General features: G+C 39.1%; 1 protein-coding gene across 1 annotated transcript in view; it reads left to right on the top strand.

Annotated features, from left to right (window-relative positions):
* The window catches only part of LOC126203300 (cadherin-23), a 420,699-nt gene that overhangs the window by 254,212 nt on the left and 143,743 nt on the right, over nucleotides 1-22,744 (top strand). The window contains exons 5-6 of the mRNA XM_049937557.1: nucleotides 2,946-3,173; nucleotides 9,560-9,778. Coding sequence (XP_049793514.1) covers nucleotides 2,946-3,173; nucleotides 9,560-9,778 — 447 coding nt within the window. The remainder of the gene's footprint in view (nucleotides 1-2,945; nucleotides 3,174-9,559; nucleotides 9,779-22,744) is intronic.

The raw sequence follows: 22,744 nt of genomic DNA on the forward strand, positions 1-22,744 counted from the left end.
GAAAAACGCACACCAGTCATTCACACAATCACACCTCACCCAGACGTGACCGCCAGGTCCGGCAGAACCTGCCAGGCCGCGCGGGATTAGCCGAGCGGTCTTGTGCGCTGCAGTCATGGACTGTAAGGCTCGTCCCGGCGGAGGTTCGAGCCCTCCCTCGGGCATGGGTGTGTGTGTTTGTCCTTAGGATAATTTAGGTTCAGTAGTGTGTAAGCTTAGGGACTGGCGACTTCAGCAGTTAAGTCCCATAAGATTTCCCACACATTTGAACATTTTTTGGACCTGCCAGTTAGCGGTCCTGTGTGCGTGAGGTATGATTGCTTGTGTGAATGAATGGTGTATGCTTCTGTCTTTTTGACGAAGGCTGTAGCCGAAAGCTTACGTATAAATGTCTTTTAATTCTGCCTGTCTGCAACTTAACATGTCAGTTTTACGGTATGTAGCAATCTATCTTTTCGTACAGTGTTGGTATTCCTAAGTGTAGTTTCCATTGTTTGATTTTGCATTTCAAATCGTTCATGCAGGAGAATCGTGCAAGACTTCCGTATGGAGGACTATGTCCAGAAGGAATCCCAATGAAGTTTTACAAAGAGTACTCTACAGCATTGGCCCCTTACGTAGCTTGTACTTACGGCGAATTTCTTGCCCAGCCTGAAGTCCCAAGCAACTGGCAAAAAGCGCAGGTGACTCATGTGTCTAAAAATCTAAAAATTACAGACTAAAGTCCTTCAGATCGATTTGCTGCAGAATCCTTGAACATATTCTCATTTCGAATACAATAAATCTTTTTGAGATTGAAAAGCTGATGTCCACGAATGAACACGGTTTTAGAAAGCATCGCTTGTGCGAAACTCATTTTTCCATTTTTTTTACGTGGTATACTGCGAACTATGGATGAAGGGCAACAAGCAGATTCCATATTCCTACACTCCCGTAAAGCGTTCGACGCGGTACCTCACAGCCTACTGTTAACGGAGGTACAAGCTTAGGGAACAGGTTCCCAGATATGCGATTTGCTCAAGGGCTTCGTAAGTAACAGAATCCAGTATGTTGTCCTTGACAGCGAGTGTTCGTCAGAGACAAGATTATCGTCAGGAGTGGCCCAGGGAAGAACAGCTGTTATTTTCAACATACATAAATGACCTGGCTGACAAGGTGAGCATCATCTGCGGTTGTTTGGTGATGAAGCTATAGTGAACGTGAAGGTGTCGACGTTGAGTGACTGTAGTAGGACACAAGATAGACAAATTTTCTATTTCGTTTGATGAGTGGCAGCTAGCTCTAAATGGAGATAAATGTAAATTAATGCAGATGAGTAAGAAAAACAAGTACATAATGTTTGAGTACAGCGCTAGAAATGTGCTTCTTGTCACAGTTACGTCGATTAAATATCTAGGCGTAATGTTGCATGGAAATATCAAAAGGAATGAGCATGTAAGGATTGTAGCAGGAAAGACGAATGATCGACTTCGATTTATTGGGAGAATTTTAGGAAAGTGTGGTTCATCTGTAAAGGACACTACAACGACCCATTGTTGAGTTCTGTTCGAGTGTTTGTGATTCGCACCCAGGTCGAATTAAAGGAAGACGTCGAAGCAATTCAGAGGCGTCCTGCTAGATTTGTTACCGGTAGATTCGAATAATACGCTAGTATTACGGAGATGCTTCGGCAACTCAAATGGGAATCACTGGATAGAAGGTGACGTCATTTTCGAGGAGCACTACTGAGAAATTTAGAGAACCGGCAATTGAGGCTGCCTGCAGAAGCCGCCATCGTAGATTTCGCGTAAGCACCACGAAAATAACCTTAGAGAGACTAGGGCTCGTGCCGAGGCATGGAAACAGTCGTTTTTCCCTCGCTCTGTTTGCGAGTGGAACAGGACAGGAAATGACTAGTGGTGGTACAGGGTACATACCGCCACGCACTAAACGGTGGCTTATGGAGTATGTAAAAAAAATGGTTCAAATGGGTCTGAGCACTATGGGACTTAACATCTGAGGTCATCAGTCCCCTAGAACTTAGAACTACTTAAACCTAACTAACCTAAGGATATCACACACATCCATGCCCGAGGCAGGATTCGAACCTGCGACCGTAGCAGTCGCGCGGTTCCGGACTGAGCGCCTAGAACCGCTCGGCCACCGCGGCCGGCATGGAGTATGTATGTAGATGTACGTAACTGCCCGTGTCACAAGAGCAGATCGTACTACAGTTGTTTGAGGAGCGTGAGAGTGAACTCGTGTTGATACTTTGCCTACCGAAGTGGCCTCATCTGAACCGTGTAGGACACTTCTGGGAAGCTGTTGGGCGCCGCGCCAGCTAGGCAGACTAGTGGTCCTAATTTACGGAAACGTAGACGTTTGGTGCCACACGAGGGTGCCCATACCCGGGAGGCAAAGTGAGGCCGTCTCTCCTCCCCCCTCCCCCCCCTTCCCCGTCCCAGCTCTAGCTCTTAAGGAAAAAATAGTGTAGTCACGACTTCTTCTTTCAAGAAAATGACTTAAACATCGGTATTACGTAGGTTAACGGGGTCTGAACTGGAACTTTTTTTATGGTTACTTTCAAGTCGCCATTCGTCTTCGAAAATATTAAAAATACTTCATACCCCCAGGTCAAGACCACCCCCTCCCCCATCCTTGGTGCCACATAATCCAGCAACCTACCAAGGACTGTCGACTACATATGCCTACCACGCAGAACTACTGTTGTATTGCGATTCAAAGACAGAAAAACTTGCTATTAGCAAATGTTCTTTATGTTTGCGCTCATGTGTGTGTGTGTGTGTGTGTGTGTGTGTGCGCGCGCGCGCGCATATATATATATTTTCTTTGTATCTGATCCTCCACTTTTGGCCAAGAGTGTTCTGCTTATATGTGTTTTAGAGCTGCGTTATTGAGTGCAAGTATAGTGGAAGGCTGGTAACTGACGCAGGGTTTGCCGACAGGTTGGCGAGGGCCACTTCGAGGGTCAGCTGCGGCTCGCGCGGCCGCTGGACTTCGAGCGGCGCTCCGCCTACAGCGTGCGCATGCGCGCAACGGACCGCGCAGACGACCCCGCCAAGAGGATGAGCGCCACCGCCAGAGTAGCCGTCGCAGTCATCGACGTGCAGGATCAGCCGCCCGCCTTCCTGGGCGCGCCCTACTCCGCCGCCGTACCCGAGAACTCGCCTCCGGTGAGTCTCACTTTGTCGCTACACGACACTATCGTACGGTATCTTCCAGTCTTCCAGTCATGTACCGCCAACTGGACAAAGTAGCCACGATGGAGAATGTTGATGGCTATTCCGCGAAATTTCGGGCGAACTGCCCGATGTCAGTAACTTGCTACCACGATATTTCGGCGGCCTTCTTGCCTTTTTCCAATGTATTTTGGCGAAAGTACACGGAATTCGCATATGTAAGACCACTTTGGCGCATGCGTGGTGAACCCAGTCGTCACTACACATGCGCTATTCTTGCTGCAAGTCCGTGCGTTGCTGTGAGCGCCCTCCATGGTGAGAGCTCTCCTTATGCGCGGTAAAATCGCAGAGTGATGCCAACTACTCAGGGCACCACATTTTTCTCTGACAGTATCACTATTCCATGCACTACCTAACTGAAAACCGCCGACCCGATTGATGCAAAATATCCTGGCAACAAGTTACGGTTCATTCGGCAGTTCGCCCGAAATATCATGGAAGCGTAAAAGACCAGAAAGTTTTTAATTTGAGTACGTTGTAGGCGTTTGAAAACGATTTCCTTGGCGCTCTGTCAAGTTCCTGAAATAACCAGCAGAGGCGCCACTTTTTTATCACATGCGGAAGGCATCCAACAATAATGCTTTTGCTCGTTCCTAGCATTGTCACTTGTTTACAGGCAGTTAACGATGTTACTGCCTTTATCTTGCAGGATATGGTTTGTGTACTAGTCCGTACGAGGGTCTCGCCCTACTCATTCTTTCAAATGTGAGTACAAACCACTTGTTTTGGTTCCTAAAGCATGTAATTTCCTTTCAGAATCACTGTTCGATGTACTGTATATTATGTTGCATTTAGGTTTCATAATATCACTTGATAATATTGCACCAGGAAACATGATGGAAACGGGACAGCTTTGCCAACCTGCAATTTCGTGATTTTCTCAGCTTTTTCCGTACTTGTTTCAGATCGTGTGTTTTTTGTTATATTTTACATTTTGTCAAAATGCCGAAAAACCAAAATGCAACTAAAGAAAAATGCCCCCATTCAAAGAAACCACTGCCATACTGCAGTCAGCAATGATGAGGAGCTTCGAAGAGAGGCTCAGACAAGTCTATGTCAGTTCTGTGGAGATGGAGGGTTGAAGGTCTTGTACTTTTGAACACCTGAAAGAGAGAAAGTTTTTTTGCTTTCCAAGCATGACTGGTGAACCATTGCGAAATGTACAAGACGTTATATGTGTAAGTGACGTTACTTACAATGAAACCTGGAGTGATTTGCCTTTTATGACAAAAATATCAGGGTTTTCTTTTAAGGCCGAAGTTTGTTAATTTAAAACTGCCTCTCTTAATATACATAACTTTCTACTAAAGAGTTTTCGTAGTGTAAAGAACTTTTTCTGAGGTATTTTAAGTGAGTTACACTTGTTTTAATAAAACTGCCCCATTTCATATTTACCCCTCACCCCTAAAAACAAAACTTACTAAACTCATAAAGATCATCAGTAAGGTTTATTTAAACATCTGACAGAAGGACAGGTGTCATCATTTTACAGTTGAACAGTATGCAGTGGCCTCTGCTGCATATTATTTGAGTTTCATAACAATCATTACTGTTCACAATTATATTATAACAAATAACAGTAATGTTACATAGTTCTTCATATTAGAATTTGTGTGAATATGAAATGGAGTGGTCATAGAGGATCATTCATATGTAACGCAGGTCGCACAGGCAGCAGACAATTCATTGGGAAGATACATGGAATATGGAGTCACCTTCCAAAGGAGTCTGCTTACAAATCACTTGTTCATCCCATCTTAGAATATTCCTCAAACATTAGTATCCTAAGTATAACTCTTGTAGCGAATGGGAAGCCAACGTTAGACAAATTACAGCATGTGCAGAGACATTTAAAGAATGATTGTTTCCATATTCGATTCATGACTGGAACCAAGAGAAACCCTAGTATGTGGTACTGTTACCATGTCAAGGACCCTATTTAGTGCACTTCACAGTGGTTTGCAGAGTTTTTGTATAGATGTAGATGACAAATTATTAAGTTTTTTTCTGTTTTTAAAATTTTTTTATGCACATCTATTTCCATATGGCCAAACAGAGGAGAAAATCTCCATGGTTGTGGAACAAGTCAGTGCATGAAACATAGATAAGATAAAATGTAAATGAATCCTATGTAGATGACAATCTGTGAGTATATATCACCATAATCAAGAATTAGAAATTAGATTTTTTCCCAGGAAGCCCCTGCCAGAACAGGAGTGATCAATGAGGAAACATTTTAGTTGAATGTGCGAGAATTACTGCTAAGATTTTTTAATTCTTGTATTAGCTTACTGAAAATGGATGCAACAGAATACTAGATGCCATTCTGCACAAGAGTCAATGATGTGTGATCCAAATGCAGATTGGATTTCTGCCTAGTATTAACTGAGCAAAAGCTGGTAATTCTTGAAAATAAGCTCATATTGTTAAATACCCCCCCCCCCCCCATCAACCACGGACCTTGGCGTTGGTGGGGAGGCTTGCGTGCCTCATCGATACAGATAGCCATACCGTAGGTGCAACCACAATGGAGGGGTATCTGTTGAGAGGCCAGACAAACGTGTGGTTCCTGAAGAGGGGCAGCAGCCTTTTCAGTAGTTGCAGGGGCAACAGTCTGGATGATTGACCGATCTGGCCTTGTCACACTAACCAAAATAGCCTTGCTGTTCTGGTACTGCGAACGGCTGAAAGCAAGGGGAAACTACAGCCGTAATTTTTCCCGAGGGCATGCAGCTTTACTGTATGATTGAATGATGATGGCGTCCTCTTGGGTAAAATATTCCAGAGGTAAAATAGTCCCCCATTTGGATCTCCGGGCGGGGACTACTCAGGAGGACGTTGTTATCAGGAGAAAGAAAACTGGCGTTCTACAAACCGGAGCGTGGAATGTCAGACCCCTTAATCGGGTAGGCAGGTTAGAAAATTTAAAAAGGGAAATGGATAGGTTAAAGTTAGATATAGTGGGAATTAGTGAAGTTCGGTGGCAGGATGAACAAGACTTTTGGTCAGGTGAATACAGGGTTATAAATACAAAATCAAATAGGGGTAATGCAGGAGTAGGTTTAATAATGAATAAAAAAATAGGAGTACGGGTAAGCTACTACAAACAGCATAGTGAACGCATTATTGTGGCCAAGAGAGACACGAAGCCCATGCCTACTACAGTAGTACAAGTTTATATGCTAACTAGCTCTGCAGATAATGAAGAAATTGATGAAATGTATGATGTATAAAAGAATATGGATTGGGGGTAAGAAATGAAAGAGGGAGCCGTCTGGTAGAATTTTGCGCAGAGCATCATGAAAGAAGGTTGTATACATGGAAGAACCCTGGAGATACTAAAAGATATCAGATAGATTATATAATAGTAAGACAGAGATTTAGGAACCAGGTTTTAAATTGTAAGACATTTCCAGGGGCAGATGTGGACTCTACCACAATCTATTGGTTATGAACTGTAGATTAAAACTGAAGAAAGTGCAAAAAGGTGGGAATTTAAGGAGATGGGACCTGGATAAACTGACTAAACCAGAGGTTGTACAGAGTTTCAGGGAGAGCATAAGGGAACAATTGACAGGAATGGGGGAAAGAAATACAGTAGAAGAAGAATGGGTAGCTTTGAGGGATGAAGTATTGAAGGGAGCAGAGGAATAAGTAGGTAAAAAGATGAGAGGGCTAGTAGAAATCCCTGAGTAACAGAAGGTATATTGAATTTAATTGATGAAAGGAGAAAATATAAAAATGCAGTAAATGAAGCAGGCAAAAAGGAATAAAAACGTCTCAAAAATGAGATCAACAGGAAGTGCAAAATGGCTAAGCAGTGATGGCTAGAGGACAAATGTAAGGATGTAGAGGCTTATCTCACTAGGGCTAAGATAGATACTGCATATAGGAAAATTAAAGAGACCTTTGGAGAAAAGAGAACGACTTGTATGAATATCAAGAGCTCAGATGGAAATCCAGTTTTAAGCAAAGGAGGGAAAGCAGAAAGGTGGAAGCAGTATATAGAGGGTCTATACAAGGGCGATGTACTTGAGGACGATATTATGAAAATGAAAGAGACTGTAGATGAAGATGAAATGGGAGATACGATACTGCGTGAAGAGTTTGACAGAGCACTGAAAGACCTGAGTCGAAACAAGGCCCCCGGAGTAGACAACATTCCATTAGAACTACTGACAGCCTTGGGAGAGCCAGTCCTGACAAAACTCTATCATCTGGTGAGCAAGATGTATGACACAGGCAAAATACCCTCAGACTTCAAGAAAAATATAATAATTCCAATCCCAAACAAAGCAGGTGTTGACAGATGTGAAAATTACGGAACTATCAGTTTAATAAGTCACAGCTGCAAAATACTAACGCGAATTCTTTACAGACGAATGGAAAAACTGATAGAAGCCGACCTCGGGGAAGATGAGTTTGGATTCCGTAGAAATGTTGGAACACGTGAGGCAATACTGACCCTACGACTTATGTTAGAAGAAAGATTAAGGAAAGGCAAACCTACGTTTCTAGCTTTTGTAGACTTAGAGAAAGCTCTTGACGATGTTGATTGGAATACTCTCTTTCAAATTCTGAAGGTGGCAGGGGTAAAATACAGGGAGCTAAAGGCTATTTACAATTTGTACAGAAAGCAGATGGCAGTTACAAGAATCAAGGGGCATGAAAGGGAAGCAGGGGTTGGGAAGGGAGTGAGACAGGGTTGTAGCCTCTCCCCAATGTTATTCAATCTGTATATTGAGCAAGCAGCAAAGGAAACAAAAGAAAAGTTCGGAGTAGGAATTAAAATCCATGGAGAAGAAATAAAAACTTTGAGGTTTGCCGATGACATTGTAATTCTGTCAGAGACAGCAAAGGACTTGGAAGAGCAGTTGAACGGAATGGACAGTGTCTTGAAAGGAGGGTATAAGATGAACATCAACAAAAGCAAAACTAGGATAATGGGCTATAGTCTAATTAAGTCGGGTGATGCTGAGGGTATTAGATTAGGAAATGAGACACTTAAAGTAGTAAAGGAGTTTTGCTATTTGGGGAGCAAAATAACTGATGATGGTTGAAGTAGAGAGGACATAAAATGTTGACTGGCAATGGCAAGGAAAGTGTTTCTGAAGAAGAAAAATTTGTTAACATCGAGTGTAGATTTAAGTGTAATGAAGTCATTTCTGAAAGTATTTGTATGGAGTGTAGCCATGTATGGAAGTGAAACGTGGACGATAAATAGTTTAGACAAGGAGAGAATAGAAGCTTTCAAAATGTGGTGCTACAGAAGAATGCTGAAGATTAGATGGGTAGATCACATAACTAATGAGGAGCTATTGAATAGAATTGGGGAGAAGAGGAGCTTGTGGCACAACTTGACTAGAAGAAGGGATCGGTTGGTAGGACATGTTCTGAGACATTGAGGGATCACCAATTTAGTATTGGAGGGCAGCGTGGAGGGTAAAAATCGTAGAGGGAGACCAAGAGATGAATACACTAAGCAGATTCAGAAGGATGTAGGCTGCAGTAGGTACTGGGAGATGAAGAAGCTTGCACAGGATAGAGTAGCATGGAGAGATGCATCAAACCAGTTTCAGGACTGAAGACCACAACAACAACAACAACAATGTTAAATAACAAACAACATAAAACTAAATAGATATTGAGAGGCCAATGGCAGAATTCCCAGACATCTGAACAGGGATCAACAAAAGGTTGGTGAGCTTCCCATTTCTGTGCCAAAAATACCTTTGTGAATGAGAAAGGGTACTGAATAATATATTGCCATGCATCATAAGTGAATGAAAATAAAGTGACTAATTGTCATGTTGGAACCTCACTTACTACAGAAACTGTTTTAATGGTAAATATATCAGGATTTAGTTTTTCAATAAAATCCTGAGCAGAGCTTTCCAAGCAGTTTACTACCTATCTGAACACCTAGAAGCTGGAATTGTTCAGACTAACAAGTCATATGCCCATTTTGGGTAATCAGAATGTCAGTTTTAGTTGAATTGTGTGTTATGGACCTCCAAAACTGAGTCTTGCTCTGATTTAGCAGCTATATTTATTTTCTACAAGCCATCAACATATTTAAGTCTTTGACTGAGTATTTAAGACATTTCCTATGTTACACTCAGTATCCTTCACTATTGCACTTATGTAAATTAATATTACAAGTTGTATTTTTTGTATATAAATCAATGCTTTCACACTGATCTGGATCTGTTATGTACATTGTTCAAATTTTATTAGGTTCCAGCACTTACTAACATTTATACATTTGTTTAAACATTTTATATTTCATAATTATGATAGATGTTGTGTAATTAAAACAGGGTACAACAGTACTTCGCATTCGAGCCCGAGATGGAGACATTGGTGCACCAAGGCCTATACTGTTGGAGCTACAAGGTGACCAACTCAAACATTTCCGTCTGGAGCCAGTGGGAGGGCTACAGTCTGGAGAAGCTGATCTTGTTACTTCTGACATTCCCCTTGACAGAGAACATCCAGATATGTTGCAGAGTGGAGGCATATATACTTTCCTTGTCAAGGTTAGTAGTCTAAAAGTAGCATTCTTGAACAAATAATGAGTTTTTTACCATAATTGATTCAGTGCGTGTTTGTCATGGTATGGCCTATCCTTTTCCCAGATCTACTGAATGAGAGCTATCACAGTGGCATCTTCTATGTCCAGAATTCAACACATTCAAATTTGCTGGAAGTTCACTAATAATGGTACTTAGAAAGAAATGGTTGCTCCTCAATTATCAGTCTGTTACATAGGTGTTGTGTATTGTAACCAGGTAGCAGAATATTTATGTAGTCCCTCTGATATTTACCAAGTGCAAACAGTAACAAACAAGACATACAGTGCTGGAAAAATATTACTGCAAGCACCTATAAGATGCAAGCAATGCATGATGAACTGTTATGCCGCCAGAGATCCCTCAATTACTACCAGCCATGACGTGAAGTCATACACAGTGGCTCCCCACACAATGATACTGGATCATTCCGTGTCAAGTCACTGATACTTTGATGGGTTCTAAGGTGACCATTTCAGAATCTAATCACATTTGGTAGATGGAAACCTACCAACAGTATAATAGTAAAACTGCCAAATACCACTGTTCGAATTCCAACCATTTTTGATAAATTCAGGTTTGAAAACATATGGGTGTGTACCCAGTCATTAATTAGGCACCAGTTTTCCTATTTTCAGAGAGCTGCTGCTCAGCAAAGAGTTGACCTAAAGACCCAATTTTTTACACACCTAGTGTGTAGGGCACTAAGCTGATATAATGTATAAAAAATAGGATACATCATTCAGATTTTATACGAAGAAGTTTAGAAGCACACTTTTTCTATGCTGTGCTGTAAATTTGTGATTTTTTGAAAAGCATATCTTTGCTCAGAGAAACAAGAGAGACCTCATCTTGTGCACTGTAGCTCTTTAAGCCTAATATTAGTGTAAATAATAATGAAAAACATTTGCCATTGCAATTAGTAATTCTTTCCTTCACTTAAGGACTGTTCCATTGTTAAAAAAAAAACGTCAAAGAGCGAGAACTTCGAAGTCCTGGGTGGATACATAGACAATTGGATCTTAATGTGGTTGTTTGCTGAGATGTTTAAATGATGTGATACCGATCTTAGATGCAACAAAGAATATCCTAACTAACTTTACTCACTGGCAAAGAATAAAATACAAAAATCACTTACAAATGCCATCCAGATTAAACACTAGAGGGACTGCTAAATAAAAACTATGTGTATTCCTTGAAAAATTATTCATAAAATATTTGTGCTTGTCATTTAGTCATAACTGTAAACAGGTGAAATCTGAAAACAGTTATCAATAATTTTTCTTGATGTGTGTTTTATTTCATTATTAAATGCCTTTTCAGTGTAAAAGAATTGCAAGAGACATCTTGGGTGCACAAATGAGGTCACATATCCTTAATCTGTTACTGCAAGTTAGAAAGATAACTTCAGTGAAACAAAAGAAAAGGTGCAAGCAGTAATAATTTTTTTTAAATATAGACCAGTATATATAGATATAAAAATTCTGCACACAAGAGTTTCATAAACGAATTCAATTATAAAGAAGGAAAATGTATTTTTAAAACTCTTCCTCACTGCTTATAACTTTGTTTTCCTTGACATATTGACCTAAAAACATAATGAGTTCACATGAAGGTGAAAGATACGATATTTTCATAGCAGTTATTGTCAAGTTTATATGACTGTGTACTGTGACTATGTAATGATGGTACATTCACTGTACATATAACATTGGAGAAGGGAACCCAAACAGCATTGTTCCTACTGGACCATTAAAGGAATTGTGATTCGGTAGAGGGCATCATCTTTAACTTCATGTGATGCCTGGGTAATGTATCAGTTTTCATCACATTTTAAAGCCACGTATTGCCCACCATGCAGCTATTTCCACAAAGGATTTTCAAGTAGCAGTGACTAGAAGTGAATGGTGTGATCATGTTCCTGGAACAATTGTCATTGTACTGCACCTGTGTTCCAAGAAACCTTCATATGATTTCATCTCCTGTCAAGAATTAAAAAATATATTATTGCCCTGTATTTCATAGGGTCAGGGAAGTGAAATGGTAAGAAGACACAGATTTCTGGTTAGATGAGTACAGGGTAATATCAACAGCAGCAGAAAATTGTATAACAGGAGTAGCATTCATTATGAATAGGAAGGTAAAGCAGAGAGTGTATTACTGCTAACAGTTCAGTGATAGGGTTGTTCTTATCAGAATTGACAGCAAACCCACACCAACAACGACAGTTCAGGTATACCTGCTGACGTTGCAAGCTGAAGATGAAGAGATAGAGAAAGTATATGAGGATATTGAAAGGGTAACACAGTACATAAAGGGAGATTAAAATCTAATAGTCATGCGGGACTGGAATGCAGTTGTAGGTGAAGGGGTAGAAGAAAAGGTTACAGGACAATCTGGACTTGGGATAAGAACTGAGAGAGGTGAAAGACTAATTGAGTTATGTTATAAATTTCAGCTAGTAATAGTGAATACTCTGTTCAAGAATCACAAGAGGAGGAGGTATACTTGGCAAAGGCCGGGTGATCACGGGAAGATTTCAGTTAGGTTACATCATGGTCAGGCAGAAGTTCAGAAATCAGATACTGGATTGTAAGGTGTACCCAGGAGCAGATAGAGACTCAAATCACAGTGTAGTAATGATGAAAAGTAGGCTGATGTTTAAGAGATTAATCAGGATAAATCAGTACACAAAGAAGTGGGACACAGAAGTACTAAGGAATGATGAGATATGCTTGAAGTTCTCTAAGGCTGTAGGTACAGCAATAAGGAATAGCTCAGTAGACAGTGCAGTTGAAGAGGAATGGGCACCACTAAAAAGGGCCATCACAGAAGTTGGAAAGAAAAACATAGGTACAAAGAAGATAAGTGTAAAGAAACCATGGGTAACAGAAGAAATACTTCAGTTGATCGATGAAAGGAGGAAGTACAAAAATGTTCTGGGAAACTCAGGAATACAAGTCACTGAGGAATGAAATAAATAGGAAATGCAGGGAAGCTAAGATGAAATGGGTGCAAGAAAACTGCAAAGAAATTGAAAAAGAAATGACTGTCGGAAAGACAGACATGGCATACAGGAAAATCAAAACATTCTTTGGTGACATTAAAAGCAAGGATGGTGACATTAAGAGTGCAGTGGAAATTCCACTGTTAAATGCAGAGAAGAGAGTGGGTAGGTAGAAAGAATACACTGGAAGCCTCTACGAGGGGGAAGACTTGTCTGATATGATAGAAGAAGAAACAGGAGTTGATTTAGAAGAGATAGGGGGGTCCAGTATTGAAATCAGAATTTAAAAGAGCTTTGTAGGACTTACGGTCAAATAAGGTAGAAGGGATCGATAACATTCCATCAGAATTTCTAAATGGGGGAGGTGGCAACAAAACGACTATTCACATTGGTGTGTAGAATGTATGAGTCTGGTGACACACCATCTGACTTTCAGAAAAGAGCTTACAACTGTGAGAATGTTCTCTGAATCAGCTTAACGGCTCATGCATCCAAATGGCTGAGAAGAACAATAAATAGAAGAATGGAAACGAAAATTGAGGATGTGCTAGATGATGATCAGTTTGGCTTTAGAAAAGGTGAAGGTACCAGAGAGGCAATTCTGACGTTTGGTTGATAATGGAAGCAAAACAAAAGAAAAATCAAGACACATTCATAAGATTTGTTGACCCATAAAAAGTGTTCAACAGTGTAAAATGGTGTAAGATGTTTGAAATTCTGAGAAAAATAGGGCTAAGTTCTAGGGAAAGATGGGTAATATACAAAATGTACAAGAGCCAAGAGGGAATAATAAGAGTGGATGATCAAGAACAAAGTGCTCAGATTAAAAAGTGTGTAAGACAGGGAGGTAATCTCTCACCCCTACTGTTCAATCTGTTCATCAAAGAAGCAATGGAAATGGAAATGCCGTGTGGCTATGGCCTCCCGTTGGGTAAGCCGTTTGCCTGGTGCAAGTCTTTTGAGTTGACGCCACTTCGTCGACTTGCATGTCGATGGGGATAAATTATGATGATAAGGACAACACAACACCCAGCCCCTGAGGGGAGAAAATCTCTTACACAGCCAGGAATTGAACCAGGGCCATGGGGTATGACAGTCCGTCGCACTGACCACTCAGCTAATAGGGCCAACAAAGAAGCAATGATGGAAAAAAGAAAGGTTCAGGAATGGAATTAGAATTCAAGGTGAAAGGATATCAATGATACGATTCACTGATGACATTGCTATCTTGAGTGAAAATGAAGAAGAATTACATGATCTGCTGAATGGAATGAACAATCTAGTGAGTATATAACATGAATTGAGAGTAAATCAAAGAAAGATGAAAGTAATGAGAAGCAGCAGAAATGCGAACAGTGAGAAACTTAACATCAGGATTGCTAGTCATGAAGCAGATGAATTCAAGTGATGGTCACGAAGCAGATGAAGTTAACGAATTCTGCTGCCTAGGCAGCAAAATAACCAAAGACAGACAATGCAAGGAGAACATCAAAAGCAGACGAGCAGTGGCAAAAAAGGCATTCCTGGCCAGGAGAAGTCTACTAGTATCAGACATAGGCCTTAATTTGAGGAAGAAATTTCTGAGGTATGTTAGTGAAACATGGACTGTGGGAAAACTGGAACAGAAGAGAATCAAATCATTTGAGATGTGGTGCTACAGACGAATGTTGAAAATTAGGCGGTCTGACAGGGTAAGGAATGAGGAGATTGTGCTCAGAATCAGAGAGGAAAGGAATATGTTGAAAACACTGATAAGAAGAAGGGACAGGATTATAGGACATCTGTTAAGACGCGAGGGAATGACCTCCATGGTACTACAGGGAGATGTAGAGGGCAAAAACTGTAGAGGGCGACAGAGATTGGAATACATCCACTAAATAATAGAGGACATATGTTGCAAGTGCTTCTCTGAGATGAAGAGGTTGGCACAGGAGAGGAATTCGTGGTGGGCTGCATCAAACCAGTCAGAAGACTGATGACCCAAAATCATGGAATGTTTTGTGGCAGCTCTTTCAGATTAACTAGAACAAGTCTTTTCTGCATGTGAACCATCTTCTTATTTACCATGATGCAAATGATCTCTCCTTTCTTGAATGAAGTCTTGAAAAAAATCATTTTTGTTTATGTCTTGTTTCACAATTTCAGGTAACATCCTTTGACCACTCTTGTGTTCTAGAGCAGCAATTACACCACTACTCTCTTTAACTTTTCTTACTTCATTTACCATGTGCTCTGTGACACCCAACAGTAGATGTTACTCTGACAATAGTGCATAAAGATGGAGCAAGTGATAGAACTTGAATCTGTTCACTGTGATAAATGTTACATTTCTGTGCGAGAAGCTCCACTGCATCAGAAAAATGATTGCACTGTACAAATGGGTAGTCCATAAACACAGGGCATTAATATGTTCTTTGTTTCTTTGGGATCAAATCGTTTGAAGGTTACTTAGAACACAGGTACAGTACAGAGAGTACAGTTCCAGGAACACAGTCGTATCATGCATTTCAGGTCACTGCTAGTAACACTCCTATAATGAGGAGACTTCCAACAGATGCAGATAGGAGCACTTTTGCTATGGAAGCTCATGAAAATGATTTGTGGAAGCAGCTGCAAGTCAGGCAGTATGTGGCTTTCAAATACGATGGAAACTTACATGCATCACATGAATTTAAAGACGTTGAGATTTATTGCATGTCCCTTCCTGAATCACAATTCCTTTCGTGGCCCAAGAGGAATGATGCTGTTTGGGTCTTTGCCTCCAATATTATGTGTAAGGTGGATGTCCCATTTTTACAAAGTCTCTGTTAGCTGTTGTACAAATTTGACAATAAGTGCTATGATAAAATAAAATCTACCACTTTTAAATGAACTCATTTTGTTTTTTGATCAAGATGTCAAGGAAAGCAAAGTCGTATGCAAGATGGAAGAGTTTCAAAAATACAGTTTCTTTCTTTATAATTGAATTTGATTATGAACCTATTCTTTGCAGAATATTTATATCTACTTATACTGGCAGCGCCTGATATGTGACGGTATGCTCTGGTAATCTGTATCAGTACCTCTGACAGAAAAAATCAGAACCACAGATTGTGAGATGTGGTATGATAGAACTATTTACCAGTACAAATGTTGTATTTGTACTTTTAAAATGTGCAGAAAAGCATTAAAACAGCATTTTAAGGAGCCTAAATTTCAAAAACACCACTCCCCATATTCTCACAGTACTGGAACCTTCTTTTTTACAAATCAAGTACTGTATACCTGTATATACTTAAAAAGTTATTAATGTCTCATTATTGCTTACACCATTCTTTTATTTCACTGAATTCATCTTCTTAGTTTACAGAAACAGAATAAGGGTTATCACCTCATTTGTGCACCCAGGCTGTCTCTTGTAATTTTTTACACTGAAAAGACATTTAACAGTGAAATAAAACACATAGAACATTAAGAAAAATGACTGATAACTGTTTTCATGTCTCGCCTGTTTACAGTTCTGACCTACAGCTCAACCACAAATATTTTAGGAATAATTTTTCAAGGAATTAAAATGGTTTTTATTTAAACATTCCCTGTAGTGTTGAATATGAATGGCTTGTGTAAGTGGCATTTTCATTTTATTCTTTGCCGATGAATATAGTTAGTTCTGATATTCTTCTTTGCACCTAAGAATACTATCAGATATGTAAACATTTCAGCAAAAAATCAAGTTGAGATTCAATTGTCTATGTACCTAACCAGGATTTTGGTGAAATTCAATTGACATTTTTTGTGATGGAGTTGTCTTTGGGTGAAGGTAACAAATACTAATTCCAATGCAAAATACTTTTTGTTATTATTTATGCTTAATACTAGGATTAAAGAGCTGCAGTAAACAAACAAAGGTCTCTCCCTTTCCCTGTGTAATGTGAGGCTGTTTCAATAAATCACAAATTTAAAGCAGAGCATGGAAGAAGTGTTCTTTTTTCATAAAAATGTGAATGATTTATCCTATTTTTTATGCATTATATCAACTTAGTGACCTACATGGCAGATGCATATAAAGTTGGGGTGTGTACGTCTCTGAAAATAGGGAAATTGGTGGCTGACTAATGACCGAATACACACTCTTCAATCTTCAAACCTGAATTTATCAAAAATGGCTAGAGTTAGGACAGCACTATTTGGCAGTCATTGCTGAACTCTATGGAATGCCATTTATCAGCACGTCATGCTTCCTGGTTGCAGCACTGATCCAAAAGTAGAAGTTTGTGTTGTGGTGTTAATAGCAGCGGATTCAGGGAACAGTAATTCCCCAATGTGGGTGCTGCTATTTGTCAACCGGTGATGTGAGATGACACAGAATGTTATAGGGAATCCATTATTTGTTGTTGGATGATATGTGCAGATGTGAAGGGGTTACAATGTGATTTGTACACAATTTAGTGATTGTCCAGGATCCTTGGTATTGAGTATGCCTTCTGCCACATTCACTTCCAACACTGTCAAATCTTGATGCCCCACAAATGTAAATTTGCACAATTTAGATATCTGATAAAATGGATATCCACAATGAGACCCATTTCAAATTCTGGTCATGTGCTGATAACACTATTTTGTACGAGAACATGGAACATCTGATGTTGTACATATGTTCCTCATATAACTTACCAGGCCTTGTAACAACACTAAACATGAACAACACTAATGCACTCTGGTGGCTGTTCTACTTGTCCCAGAGAATTGCAGTTCTGACCATTTACATATCCACTGTGGGTATGTATGTGTACAAACTTACATTGACAGCTGACCGTGTCTTCTGGATGCTTTACTCTTTTTGTCAGGTAGTGTAATATAAAGTGAAAGTATGGAAAATAAGCTAATATCCCAATCTACATCGTAGCTCATTCCAAGCCAACTTATGAGATCTGATTTCATAGTATGATAGCCCATACAAGATGGACTTCAATTTGGGTAGTTTATTTACTGGCACTCAAGAAAGAACAAAGCTTTGCTGATGTCAGATTTAAAACCATGTTAACTGTTATTAATATCTGGATAACAGATTTTTCTGGCACACAGATCAGTTCTAATACTGTAGTTGTAAACTGCTGCAGTAGTTAATTCCAAACTCACCCGTTCATATCTGTATAAGATCATTCAAATATGAAGAGTCACAATGCCCAGGTCTTCAGTTTTACATTGTAGCTAATTATTGCTTTCCAACAGAAGGCTGCCATCTCACCTATCCGTCTTTTACTATTATAGATGCAATTTTGGGGATAGATACTAATATTTACATACATAAAAAAACATTCATCTAAGACATTACACTGAGGTGACAAAAGTCATGGGGTAATGAACTGCACATATACAGATGTCAGTAGTATTGCATACACAAGGAGTAAAAGGGCAGTTCATTGGCGGAGCTGTCATTTGTGCTCAGGTGATTCATGCAAGAAGGTTTCTGATGTGATTAAGGCTGCAAGACAGGAATTACCAGAATTAGAACGTGGAATGGCAATTGGAGCTAGATGTAGGGAACATTCCATTTCAGAAATTGTTAGTGAATTCAATGTTCTGAGATCCATAGTGTTGAGTGTGCCAAGAATATAAAATTTCAGGCATTACCTCTCACCACAGACAATGCAATGGCCAACAGCTTCACTTAACAACCAAAGGCAGCAGCGTTTGCATTTAGTTGTCAGTGTTTAACAGACAAGCAACACTGCATGAAATAACCACAGAGATCAGTGTGGGATGAACAATGAATGTAACCATTAGGACACCGAAGTGAAATGAGGCATTAATTGGCTATGGTAGCAGATGACTATGCGAATGTCTTTGCTAACAGGACATTACCTGCAACACCACTCCTGGGGTAGTGACCATATAGACAGATCATTGACTATTTGGCTATTTGGAGACCATGTGCAGCCATTCATGGAGTTCATGTTCCCAAACAATGATGTCAAGTCACTGGGCCACCACTGTTCACAAGAGTTTTGAAGAACATTCTGAACAATTTGAGCGAATGATTTGACCAACCAGACTGTTCAACACAAATCACCCTGAACATTTATGAGATATAATCGAGAGGTCAGTTTGTCCACTAATTGAGAGGTTAGTTTGTCCACAACATTATACACTAGCAACATTTTCGCAGTTGTGAATGGCTATAGAGGCACCATGGCTCAATATTTTTGCAGGCGACTTCCAGTGACTTATTGAATCTATGTTTTGTTGAGTTGGTGCACCATTCCAGGAAAAGGAGATCCAATATGATATTAAGAGGTATCCCATGACTTTTGTCACCTCAGTTTATGCTCGTAGCTATTAATAAAATGGTAAATGTGATACAGAATAATAACGTATGACACATATTTTGAAAAATGATTTAGCATTTAATTGCAAATTCAATGCAGAATTGATAATGATAGTTGGAACTGTTTCCTATAAGGGAATTTTACAGAAGTTGTAGTAAACAAGTAATACATGAAATATTTTCTAATAGGTGACACTTACCATGTGCTCCATTTAACTTTCACCTTCAACATAGATTAAAATTTTGTATCATCTTTGAACTTGAGAAACAGAATAAGCCTACATTGCCGATATTCGAAAAATGGGGAACACAAGACTATCTGGTTTATCTTGGGAGATCCTCAGTTTGACAAAGCTCAAAATTATTAAGTTGCTGTTTGTGCTTATGAAAATATATTTGAATAATCAATACAATTCATGTTGTGAAAGAGAGTTATGAGTGTTGTGAAAGAGAGTTATGTGCATGCTGATGAATAAGGCTTAAAAGAGGTCCCTGTGATAATCAGGATTCCTTCAGTGAAGCTTGCGTTTGAAAACTGGAATTTGGTTATGATATCTCCATTATTTCATGTCTTCCATAGCTTCTGTTTATTTACAGAACTTATTGTTGTGATCCTACCCAACCAGCATACAAGAAAAACAGTCATGTCAGAATGCACATGGGGAGCAGAACTGAGCTGTTGATGCCATACTGCACTGTCAAGTTGTTGACAGTACTGGCCATACTGCACTGTCAAGTTGTTGACAGTACTGTTCATATCAACTTACCTCTGACAAAGCCTCTTTGCTCCCAGCATTTTTCAAAGAAGACTTCCATGCAATAGTATTGTCACCTTGTTTGCTGTAGACAGCTTTTCAGTCCTTAGATGTCATCATTGATGATTTCTGAGATTTGTTATATTTTTCCTCAATGTCGTGACCTCCCACCCCAGAATCTATAAGAATAGTTTTACAGTTAATTAATGATCAACAGTGTAATGAAAATGTTTTGCATAACTAGTCCTATGGCTTCTATTTGCCAAAGTTATACAATTATGTTATCACTCTCAGTTGTATTTACATAATATACTCATTTACATAGAATAACTATTCATGATAATAGAATAAGTGGAATAATAGTTCAATTAGAAAACTGTGAATAATATGGGTGAAATTGAATGCATTCAAAAGCTACTACATTTGTGGATAGAGAAAGAGTGAGAGAGGGTACATTCCACTTTGTTGTATCTTGTTGAGGTGATTCCCTACAACAAAGAAGTGAACCTTGAAAGATTAGAACTTCTTTTGTGTGTATGCTATAGTGTGATTCATTCAAGTTCACTCATGAATTTGTCTGTACCTCTCTATTACCTTTTCAAACACCACCACGAGGCATCTGTATACCACACAGAGGAGAAAGGCACATCAGAGATAGGCCTGACTGTGACCTGTCAGTTGTTGCCAGAAAGAAAGTTCCACACCATGTAGTTGTTTGCACTGAAATAAATATAGGATATGTATTAATGGAACATTAAAAGTAACTTAAGATGATTGAGTGATATATTTGTGTCACCCATTATGAACTACTGAACAATTTTTAAAAAAATATTAATATGTTAGGAGCAAAGGTAACATCTCACTGAATAGTATAGACATTAAGTCTTCAACAAGCATAAAAGCAGACTGAAAACTTCCTTGGGGAAAGCTATTCATTAAAACTTTAAATGAAACATGTCCTTTAGAAAAACAAGTAAACAAAGCTATCAGTGATAAAGCTGAGAATGTCTCTCCCGAAATCATTGAACTGAGTGAGGACATGAAGGACTGTTAAATACTCTTTATAGTTACTAAATTACAACACTATTTAACAAAATAAAAACTGCTCAGAAAAAAAATACAGAGGTTCCTTGACTAACCCTAAAGCTCACAAATATGATTATCAGATAAGGAACTCAACCTGTGTTAGTAAAACAGCATGGAAAATAATGTGTAAAGAATGTGGGAAACAGCAATCTCAAGAACACACTAGCATAACATTAAAAGAAAATGATGACATAACAAATAATCCAAAAGAGGTGTGCAAGAAATTCATACAGATGTTTATTATAATTGGTACAAATGAAACAGGACTGGGCACTCAATTTACATGTTACAAAAACTAGTCAATCTTCTTTCATCCAAGGCATTACTTGAGGGACCTCGTAGCAATCATTTCAATCTTCAAGTTAAAATGTCTTGTGGCTGGGATGACATTTCACTTAAGCTGCTAAAAGAATGCAGAGCAGAGTCAATGAAGCCTCTGACACAGCTAATAAATGTGTCCTGCTGCCATGGAGAATTCCCTGATTTATTGAAAATCACTGAAATCATACCAGTGAATAAGAAGGGAATAAATAATGACTTGAGAAACTATAGGTCAGTATCGTTAACTTTAGAGCTTGGGAAATTATTAGAGGAAGTAATATTAAATCAATTTGGGGCATAGTTCATCAAACATAATCTATTTAACAATCTGCAATGTGATTTTAGAAAAGGAAGATCTACTATTAACAGCAGTAGCAACTTTTATACATGAAATATTAAACAAGCCAGTTGTAGGAGTTGAGTAAAGCTTTTGATATTGTGAATCATACAATTCTGTTACATAAATTAGAAGCATAAGGGACGAGAGGGGTAGCCTTACAACTACTGCCCTGCTATTTGAAAGACAGGAAACAGTGTGTCAAACTAAATTATAAAATGAATGAACTGTTGGTAACAACCAAATCAACCCACAAGATACTTCAATGCCGTGTGCCCCAAGGAAATATATTGGGGCTCTTTCTGTTTCTTGTATATGTTAATGACTTAATTGAAATACAAAACTGCAAGGTTGTAAGCTTTGCTGATGACAAATCTTTAGCCAGCTTTGGCCATCCTATGAAAACTACTACAAACAGTAGTGAAATCAATTATAACTTTCTGTCGAGTTATCTTACTTCAAATAAGCTACTCATAAGTAAAGAGAAGACAGTGAAAATGCAGTTTATGCATAGCTATAGTCAACACATAAATAGAACTCTATTTACACCCTCACTGGCTCTTAGCTATATAAACAAACACAAATTTTTGGGTATAATTGTTGATGAGCAGCTGTCATGGAAAGGACATATAGACCATGTTTGTAAGAAAAACAGTACAAATGTGTATCTATTGAAAAGGGTCTCACCCTTTCTGGACCGTGATAACTCAAGACAAATATACTTCTGAGTGATATATCCACATCCTCAGTATGGTATTGAGATATGGTGAGAGGCACCAGCTTCTATACAGACAGGCTCTTCAAACTACAAAAAAAGGCAGTAAGAGTGGTAGCTAAGGTAAACAGGAGAGAGCCTTATAGAGAAATCTTCAGAAAAAATAAAATACTAACCATCTGCTCTATGTACATCCTGCACGCAATAAGGTTTGTGACACAAAATTCACAATATAATGTAACCAACAGTAATATACATAGGTACAATACATTGGGAAGGGAAAGTTTTCACAGAATTGTAGGTAAAACAAAGACTGTGGACGATAGCTCACATACAGTAGGAACCATCTTTTATAACAGACTTCCATTTGACTTCAAGAAACCTAATTTAAACACTCCAAATAAT

This window comes from Schistocerca nitens, chromosome 9 (genome assembly GCF_023898315.1).
Source record: "Schistocerca nitens isolate TAMUIC-IGC-003100 chromosome 9, iqSchNite1.1, whole genome shotgun sequence".
NCBI lineage: Eukaryota > Metazoa > Arthropoda > Insecta > Orthoptera > Acrididae > Schistocerca > Schistocerca nitens.